The 21,342-nt window shown below is 44.2% G+C and overlaps 1 protein-coding gene across 5 annotated transcripts in view; it reads right to left on the reverse strand.

Annotated features, from left to right (window-relative positions):
- The window catches only part of LOC142589844 (golgin subfamily A member 2-like), a 163,282-nt gene that overhangs the window by 37,102 nt on the left and 104,838 nt on the right, over nt 1-21,342 (reverse strand). For 4 of the 5 annotated variants that reach the window (XM_075701492.1, XM_075701468.1, XM_075701484.1 and 1 more), the window contains 2 exons: nt 18,879-19,028; nt 2,580-2,693 (listed from right to left, as the gene is read on the reverse strand). In XM_075701492.1, the coding sequence (XP_075557607.1) occupies nt 2,580-2,693; nt 18,879-19,028 (264 nt within the window). The remainder of the gene's footprint in view (nt 1-2,579; nt 2,694-18,878; nt 19,029-21,342) is intronic. The other variant, XM_075701476.1, reaches the window with a different exon arrangement.

Genomic DNA, 21,342 nt, shown 5'->3' on the forward strand with positions numbered 1-21,342 from the left:
TCCAGTGCCACGCAGGTCTCTACGGAAGACCACAACCTCATCACTCTCGACGGAGGTCGACGCCCACGCTGCGTCAGAAGCACGCAGGCCAACATCCTTTGCTACGCTGGGCCGGATTCTGACAACGACTGGCAACAGTTAGAATGTTCGTTTGTTCGTGACGCCGCGTTGGTTGGTAGAGTGGAGGAACAATATGTAGTTGAGGGCTTGTTTGTTTTTTGATGTGTGCAGCTAGTTTTCGGAGTGTCTCATGCGTGGATAGTGTTTATAGTGTGTCAGGGTAGTTTGCTGCTTTTTTTATTTCGTTATTTTTTTTTCTTCGAGATAAATTTTCTCTAACATATTTGTATTGTCTCGGCCCATTTCTGGAGCGCTGAAATTCGTGACATACTTGTTGAAATTCGTGACATAGATGTTTGCACCACCATGATTATATATAGAAACCGTTCACTAAAATACATTTGACTTCCGTTTATTCAGCTTTGATGGAATTGACGAAAAGCTTGTCCTTTGACAAGCAATGCAAATATTTTTAAGAATATCTTAAAATCCTGCAGTAAAAATCGCTCAAATAGTAGATATCAACATGCTGCTTGATATAGGGCAGTCAAAGGTTGCTGCAAATGAGCAAATAGAAACAAAAAAGAGTATGTCATTTAAGCTAAACCTCGTATAGTTGCTGTAAAAAAAAAGGCTACAGGAATGTTTTATCAGGGACACATTTTAATTTGTATGCAAGAGCACAAGTCTTAATATAATTATAGAAACGGATTCTATACCTATGTATTAATTTTACGAGCACAAGATACCTCTTTATTGCAATAAGAGATCATTTCCACAAATTTGAGAAGTTTTCTGGCATCTTCGTTGCCCTGTTAACCCTTTATTTTGGGTGTGTCACTGCATCCTGGCGAATCCACATGTTACGGGAATTGTTGCCTATTCAGTTTTTTAGAAACACAGCAGACTCTGCTTTAATGGAACTCGAAGGGACAGAAAAGATATTTCAGTTGATCAGAATTCATGAAAAGTGCCCAAAAATCACAAAATTTTTTTCATGTCAGAAGCATCACGTGTTCTATTTGACTACTGTGAAAAAAACATGTTATTGTACTTTGGTTGAAATAACACAGCTTCTTTTGCACAATGCATTTGTTCATGTGGTCTCACTTTCTGACTGTCGCTTTCACGATCCACCAAGGAACGCGAAATATAGGTGACGTGGATGTCGCAGAGCTGCTGCTAATGCTCCAACAGCATAACTGGCTGATAGATTGGATTTTCTTGATCATATGACGTCACCATTGCATGTGTTCGTCCGCCTACTCCTGTTTCATATGAAGTACGATGGCTAATGACATAGGTGCATTTCGGTTCCAGTTAACACTGTTCCAATGGGTAGCCAACCAAAGTTCGTGCCCTCGTCCCGTTTATCCAGCATTTTTGTTTCAGCAGTTTCATTTATCCAGAGTCTACTACATACTACAAAGACTTGTACATAATGCGGACCAGCATAAAATAAGAGGCAGGATTTAAGGATAGCGAAAACGTGAAAAAAAAAAAAGTTGAATTCATGTACAATACAAGTAAGAAACTTCTATTAAAACAGTGAACTACCTCCTGGTGGCACAGTTGCCAATTTTTTCTGCAGCTAAAATAAACTTTCTCCTCAAGGCAGCCAAGCAATGCTTTTGAAGTCCTGCAATTTTGCTGCTAAGAGAAAAAATGCAGTTTGCCTTCACGTGGTTAGCATGTTAGCTCGTATGCTGCCGAGGTGCGCACTTGCTTGCTATATCAGCATATTATGGCGGCTAAATTTACACCATCTCAAGATGGCACCTCCTGTACACTAGAGGATGATAAGGATGATGGCAGCCGTGCACCAACAATGAAACCAAAATTTTGAGCGTAATTTTTTACTCAAATTTTGCTTCGGGTTCCCATATAGTATTATATGTGGTGTTTACAGTACTTCTTTCACCCACAGAAGTCTCAAACCATTCTAGCTAACTCTCCAACATGTCTACTTAAAAAAAAAAAAAAAAAAAAAAAAAGAGGCTCATTATAGTCATGTTATTTCGTATGTTAAATCACTGCAAATTTGCAACAACATATGGTGCATGGAAACAGCACCTGCATTGCAAAGGAATTTTGTATTTTTCTTCTAAAATATAAGCTCTCTGAAAAAAAAAAGGTAACTTTTGTGCTATTGAATGATGTGAGTATAACATGATAAAAATCAATTAAATCTAATTTATGAGATTTTGGCCATATTTCTATCTTTCATGGAATCTTGGTGCTTTCATTCTGCATGCAAAAAGTAACTTTCATCCCATCCAGTGTTATGATTGTGGCTCTCATCAGTTTGTTTCTACTGAAGGATACAGGCACAAGTCCTAGTAAACCAGTCCTGTATGAGAATCTGAGGATACACCAGCACGCTAGGGCACTAATGACAAGCAGTCAATACAGCTTGAGGCTAATGACTGGACTTGACTGCAGAATAACTTCGGTTTGTAATGAGTTATTTAAGTCCTAAATTTCAAATAGGTAAGAAAGAGGGAAATGGAAGATCTTACCAAGTCATGGACTTTGCTAGAATCTTTCTCCTGTACATCAACAGCCAGTTGTGCCCTTTCAGCCAATGCCTTTCGAAGGTCTGAGTTCTGCGTCACCAAAGCATTTGTTCTAGCCTGGAATAAAATATGCACAAAAGCACTGCAAATATATATACTAATTGTCACCCTGGTTAAAATACCAAAGTAACATCATTAGAAGCTCTTTGGATTTGATAGATAACTATTGATAGAGTACATTCATATATATTTTTAAGAATATGAATACAGTTAAACATACTTATAACAATATTCAAGTGCCACAAAAAGTCCACTGTTATAACTTACAATTGTTATAACTGGGTTGCATGAAAAAAATCAAATTAAGGGGATGGCAGAGCTGTTGCGAGAAAACTACAATGGCGGGGAGGCCAGTGCCCTTCCCCGCCACATTCCTTTATCCAGCTGCTGATTGTGTTCACCCATTTAACTGTGTAACTCTGCTTCCTGCGTGCTCCGATCGTGTGTAACAAGCCGTGACTGTCGGCATTCAAGAATGGCACTGCTATAACAAGTGCAAAGAGGGGTCACAGGCAGCAAGCGACATGCAAGCTCCGGTGAGGCACCGCTTTGGTGGCCCAAAGGGGCCTTTTAAAGAATGCGAGAAGGTTGGCACGCCAGCCTGTCAGCTTGAGAAATCCAGAAGAAACTCGGGGGCAAGATCGCCACAAGTATCTCGCCACATACTTTTCACTGGCTGGCACAAGAAAACCCCATGTCCACTAGCCTTGTTTGCTTTACGCAAACATCCTTCTCCAAGGCATCCAGGTGCTCCACATAGTGCAGCGTAAGGTCCCTCACGAATACGAAGCCCCAGAGCGACTTCAATCATCTGCAGGGTCTCCTGCAAGAACCATTGAAGCAGCCTGCCCTACTGCGTCATCGCTGCTACCATTGCCGTCACTGTCGCCATTGCTATCTTAAGCAAGCACTTTCGTGACAATCACCTCATCAGTTAGAAGCACTTTGTTTCCAAATCTAAAGCAGTGTGCTTTCTTTTCACCGGCAACGTTGTGCACTGCCTATGATCAGCTGGCAGATCTGCCATCTTCCGTTTCGGTGGCGAGTCAAACGAGGCAGAGAAACCACATGGCCAGGAACGACTTCCACGCAACCAACAAAGACGAGCACGAGCGACGATCTGTTGGCAGAACTGCACAGAATGGGGGGCCAGCGAGCAATCTGAGAACAGCACAGCACTGTCAGCACAGTAGGCGTGGTCCATTTTCATTTCAAAGGGTGGCTATGGGTGCAGCCCATTTTTGTTTGGAGGGGTGGAAGGACGATGGGAGAGAGGCACGCGAGGCTGGCGATGCGGAAAACGCTAGAAAATGAACACATGGCGGCTGCTGGGGCAGCGGGCGATCATGCAATGGCGCTAATTGCTCATTTTCATTGTATTTTCAAGGATTTTGCATTTTATTACTTTTTGGCACAGACACCCAGCAACCAGACTTAATCATTATAGTAATCGACAATTCAGCATAGGGGTAGTATAGTAAGCGTGTTATTTCACCATAAAAAACATACAAAAGTTGATGATGCAGAAACTTCTCATTGTTATGACGGATATATTGTTAAAACCGGTATTGCTATAAGCGGGTTCAACTGTATTCAAAATTATGTATATTTAACAGCTAGCACAAAAATGTGAGAAATGTGTGAAAGAGGACAGCAGCAGCATGATGGGTAAGAGAAAGGACTCTGGCTTAGAGATGTTAAAAGTGTTTTGTTAAAAGTGAAATCTTCAAAACTTATTGGTGGGCTAGCTGGCTCATATAATAAAGTGGTCTAGCACAAAGAAAACCCACCCATGGAAGTAACTGCTTGGCCTGTTTTCCTTGTAACACATACACTGTGTGAGCATTAGATCACCTGGTATGCATTGTCAATGTTTGACTTGGTCTCTACACTTGAGGTGCTAGCATATAGCAAATAGAGATCTGATCAGAATAATATGTTTTGACATCACTTTACTCAGTGCTAATCATGACTTGCACTTACGTCCATTTGTGCCCATCTATTTGCCTACTATCTACTACTGCTGAATCGCTACTACACTGGACTTCCATGAATGCAACGCTGATTAATTCTATACTCCTTTTATTCCTAACATGATACAGGAAAAAAACAAAAAACAAATTTCATGCTTTTTAAACACACTTTGTATGCTTACAGGGTTGAGTAGAGAAAGCAGAAACTACCTGGTGCCAACTAGCATAGCCACAGAAGAAAATAGGACAAAATGAAGTGAGACGAGAATTCAATACCAATAATTCTGACAGTGTCAAAGTTAACAAATGTTTCATATAAGGTTCTGACTGTAAATCATCATAGCTTTCATAAAGGGCCCCAGCCATCTTGAAAACAATGAGTTGCTAATGTACAAATAGTCCTAATTTTAAACCAGTGTGAGCCTGCAATGGCCATCAATATTCACCATGTGACACACTGTGAATAAAACATTGCACCACCATCTTGGGAAGTGTGGAAACAGCACAAGAAACGTCCACTGAGATATGGAAAGACATGAAACGAGCACTGATTAACAGCTTTGTTTATTGCATCACACAGCAAGCAAGTTCTGGAACCACATGTGATTTTCCACAGAACGTCTGGTGACAGTGTGCCACCTTGGGTGATCGGAACATACATCAGCAAAAGAACAGCACTTTTGAATGGGGCAAGAGTAAAGAACAGACACGAAAAGAAAAGAAAGAGAAAAGGAATGATTTGGATAAAGAAAGCACAGAAAAATATTGCTGCCATACCACTGGCCCAGTCTAATTACAAGGGCACTTTTAAGTTCTAAGCATGGCTGAGATAAACAGTTTGTTTTTTTGGTTAGGCTGATAGAAGGCATACAGACACAACTGCTGCCATTCGTGATAATTACATAAGTTTCTAACACTAAACGTGCACAAGTGTCCTTGAAGTGCTTCAAGCACATTAGGCTTCTGAAAGTCAAGTTTGCATCTACAGATTTTGCAGTGGGCAGCCATCATGCTATCACCCCTTGGTTCACACATACAAGTCACATATTCACTCATCTGCCTATTGAGGCATCTCCCCACTTGTCTTACATAAGAGCAAACATACGACAAAGGCACACGGAAACCACCCCTATTGAGCACTTGATAAGCAACCTGGCATTGCCACCAGAAATCGTACTGCTGAGGCCTTCTAGGTTCACTTTCCTGCACAATCATTCAAGCTTGGAAGCTTATACGGTACCAACAAAAACACTTTGATGTCTGCCTTTTGTGCCACCTTTTTGATCTTGTGGGACGTGTTGTGGACATAGAGAAAGATGCTTTTTGCCTTGCTTTTTGCTGGCAGAGCTTTCAATCTACAGTTCAGACCACTTATAATGCAACCATTTATAGCGCAGGACCAGATATAAAGCGGTCTTTTCCGACTCCCATTTACCTTCCCATAGAACTCCATGTATATGCATACCTCTCATAGCCCAGCCATGCGAGGCGAAATACTGGTTATGATATGACTGCTGGAGACAAGCAAGGCAGTGAATGTGCTGCTCAACATGCGACAGCAGAGAGGAGACAGATGAGGGCAGTGCTTAGGCAATGCAGAGGAGGAGGAGGAGGAGATACGGAGTGAATTAATTAGAAACAGGTAAATAAAAAAATTCACAGTGGCAGCACATTTTATGTCACGTGGTATGCACACCGTGGATGGTGGGGTGGGGGCTCTAGGCAATGGAGAAGCCTCTTCTGCTCTGGCCACTTGTGAGCAGTGCATGTGCTCTGCACCAAATGCATGCGCATTGTCACTCTTGAGCTCTTCAGTTTGTGTGCCAGAAAGTTAATACAGTCATTGACCGATTTCTCATACATGGAGGGGGTCGCCGAAATGTCTGAATTATCAGGCAGAGAGCACTGCGGAAACATTGTTAACAATTTTTCTGTATGTTTGTTTTACTGAAATAACACCCATTGAAAATTTCACGATAGCCAAAGCCGCAGATGCATTTCACGTTCACCCGTCGCAAAGTGCATATCGGATGTCTCATGTGCAACTTTGACTCTGTGACATTGTCAGTTTATACTGTGTTCTGCAAATTCAGTTCGGAGCTTTACGTCTTTGTGCCCATACATGAGTTTTTGCAAATCCTACCAGTATGCATACGTACAAACTAGGTAAGCTTTCATGGCAGTTGCCGGCTGATCACCCATGGATCTGAACCAATTTTCACACACGCTGCAGTCAGATGCACACATGTCATGCCGCTCGACACACATGCGGGCAAGGCCACCCATGCTAACCAGTGCTGTCTGAAATCGGTGACCAAAGTTGCACTTTGGTGTGGAATTGACAAAACTGGCACTTGAAAATGGCACTCGAAAAACGGAGAAACCACTTCGACAACGAAAATTAGGGCACTGGTGACAGCCAGAATGGCGACAGCTTTGTTCATGGCCACCATGTTTTCAACATCGCGTATGCAAATCACTCTGATATCAAGCAAGGCACCATACGGCATCCGAAGTTTTGATTGCAATTTTTTTTTTGTTTTGTCTGCTTCATGCGGTGACCATGGGTACTAGATGTTATGGTTATGTTACAGTTCGGAATAGGCAATCAAAGTTGCAGTTTGGTGTGGAGTTGAGAAGACTCTTCGCAGCAACCGTATGTCACTCAAAAAGCAGAGAAATCACCTTGAGAACGAAACTTTGGGCACTGGTGACAGTCAGAATAGCGACAGTTTTGTTCATGGTCACCATGTTTTTGGCATCGTGCGTGAGGATCAGTCCGAAAAATCAAGCAAGAGTCGGTACAGTGTCCAAAACTTCGGTAGCAATTTTTTTTCTCCGTGTTACTTTTTTGCATCATGCAGTGACTGTAGCACTAGGACGTTATGGTTATATTACAGTGTGGATATTCGTGATTCTAACAATTTGCGTTATAACTTATAGGTGGTCTACACTAGTTCCCCCCCAAAGCCCTGGCAAAAGCCTGTTGGCAATATTTCTCAGGATAGCTCTGGAAAGCTCAAAGGCGAGCAACCTCCCTTCTTGCTGTGAGACACTAAAGTCGCACTTGTGTTCGCAGGACCCGAAGAGTGTATTTTTGAGAGTGCCTGTTGCAATTGTGACTTTTGAATGTGTAGTGGTGAATGGCAGCAGCCCATTTTCCAAGCAGGGGAATAGGCGGAGGTAGAGCAGTACCACCAAATGTTTTCTAGACACACAAGCTTCAGGTTGAGAAAGCATAGCTGTTGCTTTTCCAGGAACTCACGCACAAAATCTGACATGAAGCATGAAAAAAATTGTTAAAATTCTTAGAATTTGAGGTGGTGTACCACACCTTGGTTGCACTTGAGGACAACCAAGTACTCATTGTATAAAACATCTTAAACACTTGGAAGCAGTAGCATAACTCATATTCTCAAGTCCTTGCTATGCTGGTCAACACTAATCAAATCAAATCAATTTATGATAAAACCAATGGTAAACCAATGGTAAAAAAGGCCCATGTAAATCATCTGGGCCCTTAGCCTTCTTGGCTAGACATAGGCCCACGCAAGAAGTGCTAGATACGGTATTGAGACAACTCGGCATTGTACACCAATTTCGTGTATAACAAAGTTATACAATGATTGCATACAAATATGAAAATTAAGACGCACAAGAACTTATACAATAGTAACACAAAAAGTAGAAAAAAAAAAGAAAGAAACATTAGTTTACAATGGGCTCACATACTGATCACTTCTGAAGAATTTTGATATCGGCAATTGAAACATGACCCATCTTTAAAGCTTGTAGGTACTTTGCTCCATAATATGGCAGCAGCATAGACAATAGTTCTTTTACCGTAAGCATTGCTAACAATTGGAAGGTTAAATCAACAGAATCCCTCATAGAAAAAGAATGGTGTAATATTTAGATCAAAGAGTGGAGCGGCTCTATCTGTCAATTTACAATGCTTAATTATACGAAGGGCTCTTTTTTACAATATAATTACAGTAATCCCTCGTTATAATAAAATTGTTTTACTCGAAATATCGCCTTATTCAAAATTTCTACTGGTCCCGACCCAAACACATGCATTTTTAAGCTGCGTTACTTAAAGTGCACGAAGAGCTTAACCTGTTTAGAGTGAGGTGCCGAGTGGAGGCATCGCCGCTGCTCGGCGGTGGTGACCATTTTGCGCCTGCAGTGTCAAATTCATACTGCCAAAGAATTAGACTCATGCAGGCACAGAACAGGCCACAAAAGTACCAAATCCACGACCGATGACCGCCTGTAATGGGTATCAAGCGAGTGCCAAGTGCTCCTCGCTGTTTACTGTGGAGCGAATGGAAGCTGTCCAATTCCATGGTGCAGCGCGCCTGAACCGTTAATCTCGGTCGCAATTGCATCGCTGGTGTCCCCCGTGATAGAATCCACATGAAAATAAAGTTTTCCAAACGCTTTGCGATGCCAGGAAACCGCGGTCTCTTGGATGCCGTAAAGTGTCCAAAAGACCGCAGGAGACTTACGCCGTAGCATTCCATGGGGTGCGCTCGATGAGCAAAGTTTTACCGCTGTAAAGAGCACTTCTGGCACTGAAACGTGCCGAAAGCACAAAAGAAGTGTCCCTCCGACTATAAGTGCCATGTTCGACGCGAGCAGCTAGTCTTCCAGTCGTCTTCCCAACAAATTGGGAAGACGACTTTGGGGAAGCCGGTCTAGAAATTTGCTCGCCACCTGCCATAATCGGCCTGCATTGCAGTAAGACACCCTCCCTAGCTTCATTGCACTTTGGCGAAGCAAATCGACCGATAACTTGCTGAAAACACGAAAAATCCGAGCATTGCCAGAGGCAAGTCAGGTTGTCCACATGGCGGGGTCAACGCATGTTGGTGTTTCCTCGGCAATTTTCTCTAGCCGTTCATGCTCGATTCGTGCCGTCCGACTTTAGACAAACGGTCTAAATGCGTAGTAGGATCATTGAATTTTGTTCCTAGAATGGCGCGGAAGCGACGGTTCACGAACTGTAGAATTAGCACAGTGTTGTCCACAATGGTGCGCTGAAAAACTCTCGTTTTGCAAACTTCACGGCTGCAAACTTCGGGAGGAAATTGCCCAGTGATCATACAAAGCCCCTACTAGAAAAACATTCAGTTTTCACGATCGTGCTGCGTACCCACAATGAGCAGTGAATCGTTTTTTGAGCACAACAAACACAACCTCAGACTCGAGCCAAGGCATTTGCGGCGCTTTGCAGCGCAATGCTCTCGTAGTCTTCATCTCCCCTATAAAAAGGTAGTCTCTCACCCCCCTATAAAAGCGGCCACTGCCTTTCCTTCCTCATAGAGAAAGACATCCCATCCTCATTTGCTCTCCAGTCTGCACGCTGTTTGGACGCCAGTCACTCCTCTCACTCGCCTTCATGCAACTCCTCGCCTCCTTGCTGCCAGTTTCGACATCGCTGCTCCACCAAAGCTGCCCTCTTCTGGCCTGGCCTCCCGAGCACAATCTTCCACCAATGGGTGCCCTTCCACGGTTCCTACTTCTCGGTCTCCACAACTCCAATCACCTTTCTTCCACTACACGTGAAGCCGAAGCCAAGCCCGCCATTGCAACCATCACCATCACTAGCGGACACAGACAAGGAAAGCGAGATGCCCTGATGACATCATGAAGCTCCCGCCTTCCGCGTCGCCCGCCGCGTTCAGTCACTTCATTGCCAACGGCACGTGCATTTGGATCCATGCTGCAAGCCATGTGATTGTGTGTTATTTGGAGTGCTTCGTTAGGTGTGCCTCACATGTGCTTTTGTGGTCTACAGTGATAAATGGCTACGTCAGTCTCCGGGCGAAAGTATCCGGCTTTGGAGCAGGAAGTTCTGCTGATAAAAAAAGTGGAAAAAGGTGGCCAGCAGATAACTGACATCGCAAAGGAATTCGGCGTACCGCTGTCTACTTTAGCAACTGTATTGAAAAACAAGGAAGCTGTGCTGGATGGCTTTGGAAAGAGATTCTCAGCGAAAAGAAAGAGGAATCGTGATTTGAAATACCCCAAAGTGGAAGGTGCACTTCTACAGTGGGTGAAGAACACCAGGAATGCAAATCTCCCCATACATGGGCCTGCACTTACTGCATAAGCCCATGCTCTTGCCCGCCAAATGGGCCATAAAGATTTCAAGTGCAGCAATGGCTGGCTTGAGCGGTTCAAGAAACAACACAGCGTGACCTCGAAGTCGATGGCTGGCGAAAGCACAGCCGTGAACTGTGACAGTGTAGACGTATGGCACCAACATCAGCTTTAAGCTCTACTTGAAAAGTATGAAGACAAAGACATCTACAACCTACATGAGGCTGCATTTTTCTACAAGATGTTACTGAATCGCACATTCACTACCACTGGCGGATCCTCATACGGAGGAAAACAGAGCAAGGAGCGTGTCACGATGCTGTTTGGTGCCAATGCAACAGGCGAGGGCAAGCTTCCCTTGTTGATACTGGGGAAAGCGGAGAAGTCGCAGTGCTTCCAAAAGGCAACTATTCCTAAGGGATGCATCTACAGAAGTAACAAGCAAGCATGGATGACTGCTGCTATTTTTTAAGAGTATGTGCGCCTTTTCTGGATAGACAGTTCAAACCAAAGAATCGGCAAGTGCTTTTTATAAGTGACAATTGTCCGGGCCACGGCAAGTTTGACAACCTTAAGGCGATCGCCGTGGAATTTTTGCCTGCAATATTTGGGCCCTTGGCACTCTCCACAGTCATCTAGGGTGCTTTCTGCCACGTGTTTCATTTTGTTTGTCAGTATGTCAAGGCACGCTGCGCGGAGATGTGACATTCTGCTGCTATGTGTTTCATGGTAATAAACCTCAGTTGCTAGTTACCGCTCGTCCTGTCCACTCCTTCGTCACGTCACGCCTGAAGTCGCAGTTCTTTTCCTCTTTAACCAAGATATATACCTGTTGATCAGCTCATTCTAAGCAGTTTGAGCCAATTCTTAGGTCAGTTAAAACTGTTTGAGATTTTATAAAAACTAGAGAAAATGGCGTGCTTAGTTTTTGATGTATTGTCAATTTATTTTGTAAGAACCATTGGTATATCTCAGAAAGATCCCTATTAGCATGACTTTCGACCATTTTAATTTTCTGACCGGAAAAGAAAAGAGCTGTGAGAAGATCATTTATATATAAAGAAAAGATAATTAGTCCCAACACTGAGCCCTGAGGCACACCACACAGCATTGAATGGTTTTGCTGATGGAACATTAGCTGACATAGCTGATGTACAAGAAGCCATAGATTAGCTTATATATACCCTGTCATCTGGACTAGCAATTCGCCCCTAAAGTTAATTATCATGGAGAGTACACAGAAGTACAGGAACTTGAGAAAGGCTTCCGTAGTTCGACCAAAGGTGATTTAAAAACTTGCTCTTCCTGCTTTGTACATGACATTTGTTACAGCTTCAAGAATTTGATAAAAAGGAAAGGAATAATACAAGTCATTCAGGTCAATGGGAGATGCTGGGAGATAATCACTGTTTTGGCCACTGAAGAACTGTGTGACTCCTTATGATCCTTGAACCAGAAAAGGATCATTGACAGCAAACCTTGAAATACCTGAATACAGAGCTAAGTGAGCAAGAATACAACGTGCAAATGAAGAGTGGTAGCATGATGGTTTCCCAATGCAAAACTTGTGGGTGCACACCGAACTTCCAGAAATGTCCTGACACTTGTGCGCATTTAGTGTTTGAAGTATATATGTAATTTTCATGAAAGGCAACAGTTGTATCAGTGTGCCTCCTATTAGCCTAACCAAAAAAGTAATTGCATATCTGAGACAGGCTTAGAACATGAGAATGGCTTCGCAATTAGATTATGCCAGTGGTATGCTGACAAGTGCATGTTTCTATGCTTACCTTATTCAGTTCTCTCCTTTGCTTTTTTATGTTTCTTTTCCTTCCTTGACTATCCTCTTTTCACCATTTAAAGGTCACCAGACATGCTGTGAGAAGTCAAGTGTGGCTTTAGAAATTATTTATTTTGCGACACAATAAACAAAGACCGTTGTTAGCTAGTGCTAACATCGTGCCATTCCTCATCTCAGCCCACATTTTTTTGCGCAGTTTCACCAATTCCCCAGAAGAATCAACCAGCTCAATGTTGCACCCTTATATGCCAGTACCACTGTGGTGCTTCAATTTCCTTCATCTAATGGACTGGCATGTGCTCACATGTTACAAGGCATTGCTCCAATTCATATAGAAACAACCAAGCACTTTCATGACATAAGCTTGGCATAATTTTCTCACCACAATTATGCACATATTAGGGTCAGTCTGCAGGAGCCATAGGGTAGCACGAAAAGCTTATTTTCACAGGTAAAACAAAAACTTCAAAGCTATTAAAATTTCTGACAGATGAAGCTCACCGCAATATGGTACTTTATATGATGCCCTTGTTACCTGCTCTCATGAGACCGCTGAAGATATTACAATATGACAGAAGTTTGTGGCAAGGACCATGATTCGAGTGACAGTAACAGATATTACTGTTCCCGTGCACATTAATGTTTCCAATCACATGGCAAAAGTAAGGTCTGCAGGGTATTTTTAACATGACCCGCCGTGGTTGCTCAGCGGCTATGGTGTTTGGCTGCTGAGCACGAGGTCGCGGGATCAAATCCCGGCCACGGCGGCCGCATTTCGATGGGGGCGAAATGCGAAAACACCCGTGTGCTTAGATTTAGGTGCACGTTAAAGAACCCCAGGTGGTCAAAATTTCCGGAGTCCTCCACTACGGCGTGCCTCATAATCAGAAAGTGGTTTTGGCACGTAAAACCCCAAATATTATTATTATTATTATTTTTAACATGAGGACTGTGCAGAATTCTTGTGAAACCTTTGGGAAATTTTTCACCTCTGAACACATACTTTGTCAAAAAGAAGATGCAATACTTCAAACAGAGCTCAATAACACATTTTATTGCGATAGCAATTATATGGACACTACAGGCGCATTTTTGCTGTCAGCGCTGCCATTGCAGTGATGTTCTGCATAAAATTTAAGGCTGATAACACCGTCGCGACACACTGTATGCTGTATGTGCGAGTGAAAGCAAGCGAGGGTAGCCGACGACTGTGGCTCAATCAGGCGCACACAAGGAAGGAAAGTGGAGAGCAAACATGTGGTCTTCCATCATGTGAAAGGCCATGGGGGGATGGGAGGGAGGGAGGGAAAGGAGAGGCAGCATTGTGCTCTGGCAGCAACTGTGTATTTCATGACTGGGGGCAAGGGGAACTGACGATCACGGCTCAATCTCGCGTGCAAAAGGGAGGAGTAGGGAGGCAGTGCTTCTACTCCACTAGCAACTGCGTACTTTGCACGGCCATGCATGCCGTATCTTGAAAGCGACCTACAGACAGCTCATGGTCCATACCTTTGTGCGTGCTGTGTTCTCACCGCTCAGTTTACATTGAAGCAATAGACAGCACAAACGTCACTTCGCTCACTGCTACTGCTGCGGTCGCTCACACCAGCATTCTGACAGTGAGTGATCGCGATCATAGAGTGTGATGTGTTCATGTGCACACTGACACCATGCTTGTTAATTCAGTTATTAAGTGAATACAGTCAAACCTCCATATATCAAACACGGATATATAGAATTATTGTGTATATTGAACACTTTCTATATTACCTGGAAAGTCGCATACAATATTTCATTTTTAATTTCTAAAGGGGTTGGACGTAAAATGAATATATCGAACTCCGCCACCCTAGACCACGTGCACTCTGTTGACAGGCGGTGTGCTTTCCCGCAACACCCTTGAATATACGCCTGGCATGCATAGATGCCGTTTAACACGATAAATGAACGATTAGGCACAGAATAATTTTCCAAAAAAAATTGAGAAATGGTACTGAGAATAACCTTTGTGCGACCAAAAATAAGGTGTCTTGAAAGAGCAGGTTCCCCGCATATCTAAATGCCTGGCATGCCCAGACGCAGACCACGTGCGCTCTGTTCATAGGCGGTGTGCTTTCCCGCAACACCCTCGAAGATAGTGGTGGCACGATGGGCATTTTCATCTGCTGCGCACTATTAGTTACACACATCGATCGTGCCAAAGGTGCCATTTGAATGTAGCGGCGTACACACGAGGCGGCTTGGCTAGTTCGACAACGTCACAACGCATTGCATTTGCTGCACTGACTCCTCGGTGCCGCACTCTGCACCTGCCGAGCCTTGCGAGAACTGGCGGTTTGCATCCGCATAGATGTGCGACAGCGCACGCTCACTGGGCTCACTCAGACGCCTTGAAAGACACCACTTAATACTTCGTTATTGGCAGTGTTTCAAGATGCTTTGACTGATGAAAATGGAGATCGCAGCAGAAGTAGCGGCCAAACGAAGACGCTGCTAAGGTTCACCCCGCAAGCGCTGATGTTGCCCCGCTCCCGACTACAACTTAGGCTGTAGCTGCTTTGGCCCTTCTACGCCACTGGCCTTGTGGATCTTTTAGACTATGTTAAGGACTCCATGTTTAAGCACGCGGCTGCCAATAAGAAGCAGGCTACACTGCTGCAGTACTTTAAGTCAAATAAATAAATACTTTATGTGAAGTTTCAAGTGAGTATTTACTGTGCCACGATTGGGGCACGATCAGGGATCGTTGTTCGGAGCACGCATTTGGTTCTGCCGCGCACAATTGGCCTAGACCGTGCCGACTTCACGCGGCTGACGAAATTGGTGTGGCATACGCGGTGAAATTGACTGCGCGCTACTGGCTGGCGAAGTCGGCGCGGCTCAGGCCAATTGCGCACGAACAGTGATACCTGATCATGGCCTTGGTTCACCGATTGATTTGCAGAAGTTTTTTATGCATTTTTTACGTGATTTTATATATCTAATTCTGGCTATATTGAACTATTTCGCAATCACCATGCTGTTGGTTATATTGAGGTTCGACTGTTCTTCCATGTTTAAACAGTCAATAAATCTACCATCCTTACTTCGTATAGCTGTCTACTAATTTGCTATCACAATCGATGCTTCACTTTTCAGGTGAAACTGCGACTTTTTTTCCACTTTAACGAATGTTAAAACATGAAAAGTATTTAAAATAAATTGGTTGTTAGTGATTTTGTGTCCCTCATCTGAACAAAGCTTCGTATAAATGGAAAACTTTCTTCTGTCGCGTTAAGTCCACTGTATTGTCATATCAAATGATGCCAGTATCTCATTAAGAATACCATGTAAAAGTATACAGACGAACTCGGATATATCGAATTCGAGGGGGATCGGAAAATAGTTCGATATAGCGAAAATTGTATATACAGATATAGGCCAAAAAAGCACTCGCAATCATAAAAAATTGTGGCTTACCGATTGGAACAGCCGCGAATCACATAGCATATGCACACAATATGAAAGCGCTTTGTTTCACGGAAAAAAAATCACTACTTTTGGGCTGCTTTTTCCTCTGGGAAATGAAGTTTAAAACACTAGTCTCAATCTTCTCAAGTCTGTCAAGGTGTGAGAGCCCAGTGCCTTCCATTTCGCCGCAACAGCGCCGAATCAGGCTGAACGCTGACACCAATTCAGTGGCTATGCACGGATGCGTTTCTTCGAAAACACAGTTGCCCTCGTCGTCGCTGGAATCGCCGTCTTGAACGCCAGCTATTCCGGCCACAATGTCCTCATCAGCGAGGTCGGCTATCACTTGAACTTCGCTGTCAGCGTTAATGAAGTCATCAACAATAACTTCGGACGGAACGGCGCCGGGAAAATCGGACAAGTCGTGGAACGTGTCCTCCAAGCACTCATCGTCATCTAAAGCTTCCGGACATTCATCTCCGGCCACTTCAAGGCCTGCCTTGTTGAAACAGTTGGCTACTGTGGCCTGCTTCATGTCGCCCCAAGCGCCGGTAATCATCTGGATCGTGCCGAGCAGGTCAATCTTGAGATCGGTTCCCATGCAGAGGTTTATGAGGAGCCGTTGAATAAGTCGCTTCCGATAGCCTACCTTGAATGCCTTTATGATACCCTGGTCGAGGGGCTATAGTCTCGCTGTGGTGTTCGGCGGGAGAAACTTCAATTCGATGTGCTGCAGCTTGCAAGTCGTTTGATGGGCTGAACAGTTGTCTACCAGAAGGCAAACTCGGCGGCCCGACTTGCCCAACTCAGCGTCCCAAGCCTGCAGCCATTCAACAAAAAGTTGACGTGTTATCCAGGCCTTCCTATTACAGCCGTAGCGGACGGGAAGCTGTTTACAGTTCTTGAAGCAGCGCAGTGACTTGCTCTTCCCGATCACGAATGGCCGTAGCTTGCACGAGCCGTCCATGTTGGCTGCAAGCAGCACCGACACACGCACTTGGCTCATTTTACCACCGTGGCATGAGGTTCCATGAAGAGCGAGTGTCTTATTCGGCAACATTTGCCAAAAGAGACCAGTTTCGTCTGCATTGAAGATTTCTGCAGGCGAAAACTTCTCAGTGATCTTCGGCCACCCCTCAGAAAGCCACTGCTGCATCTCCTGGCTGCTGAGAGCCCCACTTTCACCTGAAATGGCCTTTCCTACAATGCCGTGGCGGTTTTTAAACCGTGGCAGCCATCCAGTGCCACCGCAAAAGTTCTCTTCGCCAAGAGCCACAGCAAACCATTTGGCATTTTCGATTAACATCGGGCCATCCACGGGAATATTTTTCGCTCGGATTTCAAGAAACCACGTATCGAGTACCTTCTCCACTTTGTCAAAAGTAGCAGGGCGCACACGACACGCTCCCGAGCGACTTCCCTCACCTGCTTTAAGCTTGATGTCCTGCTTGTTCTTTAACAACGTACTTAAAGTACTCCGCGGAATGCCGAATGCGTCTGCCACGGAGGACTTCTTTTCTCCATTCTCGACACGCCAGATTACTTCAAGCTTTCTTGCAAAGTCCAGATTCTTCCTCTTTTTTATGTCCGCGGATGCCATAGCTCACCAGATGACCGCAATCACACACGCTACACACGGCACGTTGAAACAGAGGTACGCACAACAAAAAGCGCAATGCGCAGATAAGGCAGTCCGAACGAAGCCTGTTCAAGCGGCAGTCAACGGGGCTGTGAAGGAATGACAAAGGGAAAAGAAAGAAGAGAGCGAGGAAAAAGATTGGCGGAATATGCCGTCGAAGGCGCTGTGTTCGTTTTTTGAGCCCTCTCTGGCTCTCGTCTCCCCTGGCCCACGAGCGAGCGTGCCGACCCCTCACTCTCTCTCTCTCCCTTTTCCCAGGAAGCGTGGCTTGGAAACGTCGCCGCATCTCCATGCCGCGCATTCTCTTCGCTGAGCTCCAATGCCCTTGCCCAATGCACACGCCGGCGGTAGAGGAGGAGCAAGAGAGCTCGCGCCAGTGGGGCGCAAGAATGGGGGAAATGCTCTGCATCTCCGTCGCTAGGCGACGGCTGTGCATGCGCAGAGGAGGAGCCTGCTGACTGACTCTGCGGAAATGTTTTCCCCTGAGGACCGGACACGAATGTCTTTGGGAAAAGTGCACCTTCCAGGGGAGCGGTGCGGTGCGGCGTTCGATATATGGAATGTCCGACGAAAATGGAATTCGACATACTACACAATTGTCCTATACTTTTGCATAGTATTTTCAAGGGGGTAATCTGTGTTTTCGATATAGCCAATAATTCTAAATATGCGGGTTCGATATATCCAGGTTCGACTGTATAACCACTGAGCACCTATATTGAGCTGTGTCTGCTGGATCATTCACTCTACTGAATGGAAAGCACTATGCCCCCGTTTGAGTGGCTTTCCGCAGCACTTTTGCCTTGCTAGCACAGCACTCTTCGACAATGACCACTCCAAGAGCATGAATAATAGCATTTCAAATAATCTATGGCCAGCCTACCTGAATAAATGACACATACTGCTCTGCCAAGTGGTCAGCAATTGCTCTCATTTGTGGCTGAAACAATATTATTCCATAATAACTTTGTGGACAATATTTTACTGTATTGCCTACAGTGGTTTGCTTTGGTCAAAATACATTCTTCATTACACCATGGCCAGCAGTACAAGGTTGGGCTTATGTAGCACATGCTGCGTGCTGAAAATGGTCCACGCAATGCAACCTTTGTGCACCTGGCAGTCTTGCATTTGCACACAGTGCACCGCCACTGCACCTTGCTTCAGTGGTTGACAACAAAATCATATACATATCTCTGATGTGAGCTGTAGAGCTGTACTCGTGGGAGGCAAACAGTCTATAATGGGGAGAAATCTTTTTGCGGGTGTACCTGTGCCTGGGCAAGCTCTTGCTGCAGTATCTCAGTGAGTTGGCACTGGGCCTGGTAGTGGCGCACACGATCAGCCAGCTGACTTTGCTGATAGTGCTCCCGACTTGACAGTTGCTCAAGGCCCTGCACTTGACCCTCCTTGGTGGCGAGCTGGGGAGTCAAAAAAGCATCATCACACCTGATCATGTCTATACCTCAGATATGAGGCAGGCAAATCACAGCACAATATTTAAGGTTATATGCAGTACAATCGGAGTCAAAATGCACACAGACACAATGCCTCCACAAAGTCGACCCACCACAAGTACCACTGGTTCCTCCGATCTGCACGCAGTGTCAAATATATGTCAGGTCAGAACAGAATGAAGGGATTTTAAATTTAAGCTGTACAAGCACTTTTGTTCACAATGATGACTGACCTAAATTTAGCACGAAATGCTTCACACTGAGTTTTTTTTTCCCGAGTGGAGCTCATGTGCTAGTGGTGCAAGAAGAGCGGGCCATGATGAGACTTTAGGCTCCCTTGCCAACAGTGATACTCCATTGAGGTGGCATCACAAATAAAGAGTGGCTCTACTCACTTCTCTTGTTTCCAGAAGGTAAAGGCATAAATAAGCTAGCATTGGTAAAAACTTCTGGTAAGTTCAGGAGCTTTTCTCCTTTCGAATAGAATCCTTCCAAGGTTAAATTGATTGTGTAAACAAACCTGCCTTTTATTAATCATTCAGAAATCTGTAGCCAGCCAGTGTCATGCCGGTGGGGCAACAAATACATGGTCATATGCCCTGAATGGTAAGCAGTATAGCATACTTAACTTAGACTGGCTTTAGCCCGCAAGCTGCATTACCCAACACACAAATGTAATTGCGAATAAAAATAAATACATAATAAATAAATAAATAAATAAATAAATAAGTTCTACAACTCGTGAAAGGGAAAAAGTGTCATCCACCCAACTGTAGCACTAAGATATGAAGGAAACCCAGGCAGGTTGCTCAAACTTTCTGAAATCTCACGCGAGATTACACAGTAGCTCACAGGGCTGAAACAGACCATCAATACAGGCGCCTGCAGAAAACAAACCTTAACAAGACATTCTGCTTCCTAGCTAAAGTCACGCAAAGCCATGCTTCATCGAATCCGGCAGGACGTTGGCTTTACTCGACACTATGAGCATCGCATCGGCCGTGTGAGCAGCCCGAACTGTGATTATTATTATTATTATTATTATTATTATTATTATTATTATTATTATTATTATTATTAAATACAGCTTCAAGGAGTAAAAATAGTTTAGTATCATACCTGTTCAGACACTGCGACTGACCATAAAGGCTAAACCCCATGAGAGTGATTTTTGCATGACAGCGACGAGGAACGGCTTTGAGCGACAAAACAGGCCGTCGCTTTAACAGATCGCTCAGTCTTGCCGCTCGATCGCTTGGTCCTGGAAATCTAGAATTCGTCGCTCGTCACCTAGAACTGCTATGAGCGACTAGCCAATGGCGCGAAGCCGGAACTGGATGAACATCACTCAAATACTACCGGTTGTCGCACGGAATGAGCAAACGATTGAATTTTTATACGTGCAAGAATAAGAAGCTACTGCAAGACCATAAGAAATATTTTATGCTGCTTCTTACAGTGATATACATCAACTTAAATTAATAAAGAATGCGTCAGGCTAGTTTCGATGTGTATTTGACGGACAGTGAGGCTTTTAATAAACAGCCTCATTGTGCTGCCAGCATGGAGTTTGAGATATGAGATGTGTCTGCGACAGTAGCTTCATATAGCATAACCCCACTAATACTGAACCAGCAATTTTGATGTACCAAAATGTGATCACTGCAGATCTGCATGAATAACACAGTACAAAGTGCAAAAATTTTGTGCAAACATGATTGAGGTCTCAGTGAGACATGAAAACTGTGACATCACTTTTCAAACCTTTCAAGCACTAAAGAGAACCACTGAGTTGGAGTGCTGCAAACTCGCTCTAGTTTACATTCTCTCTGTTTAAGTGGCTCACTGAAACGGTATGCCACCTGATGTGAACACCCGAAAACAGGCAATGCATGATGAAAACTCAAGTATTCTCTCTCTTAAGAGACTCTGGCTAAGGGAATCTCTACATTTAGAATGCCTTGAAGTGCTTATGGCATAAGAACTAAGCAAATAATGCCAGTTGACTTTTTAAAAAATTGTATACTGAACCAGCAATTTCGATGTGCCAAAATGTGATCACTGCAGATCTGCATGAATATGAATAACACAGTACAAAGTGCAAAAATTTTGTGCAAGCATGATTGAGGTCTCAGTGAGACATGGAAACTGTGACATCACTTTTCAAACCTTTCAAGCACTAAAGAGAACCACTGAGTTGGAGTGCTGCAAACTCGCTCTAGTTTACATTCTCTCTGTTTAAGTGGCTCACTGAAATGGCATGCCACCTGATGTGAAC

The sequence above is a fragment of the Dermacentor variabilis genome, chromosome 1 (genome assembly GCF_050947875.1).
Source record: "Dermacentor variabilis isolate Ectoservices chromosome 1, ASM5094787v1, whole genome shotgun sequence".
In the NCBI taxonomy this organism is placed as follows: domain Eukaryota; kingdom Metazoa; phylum Arthropoda; class Arachnida; order Ixodida; family Ixodidae; genus Dermacentor; species Dermacentor variabilis.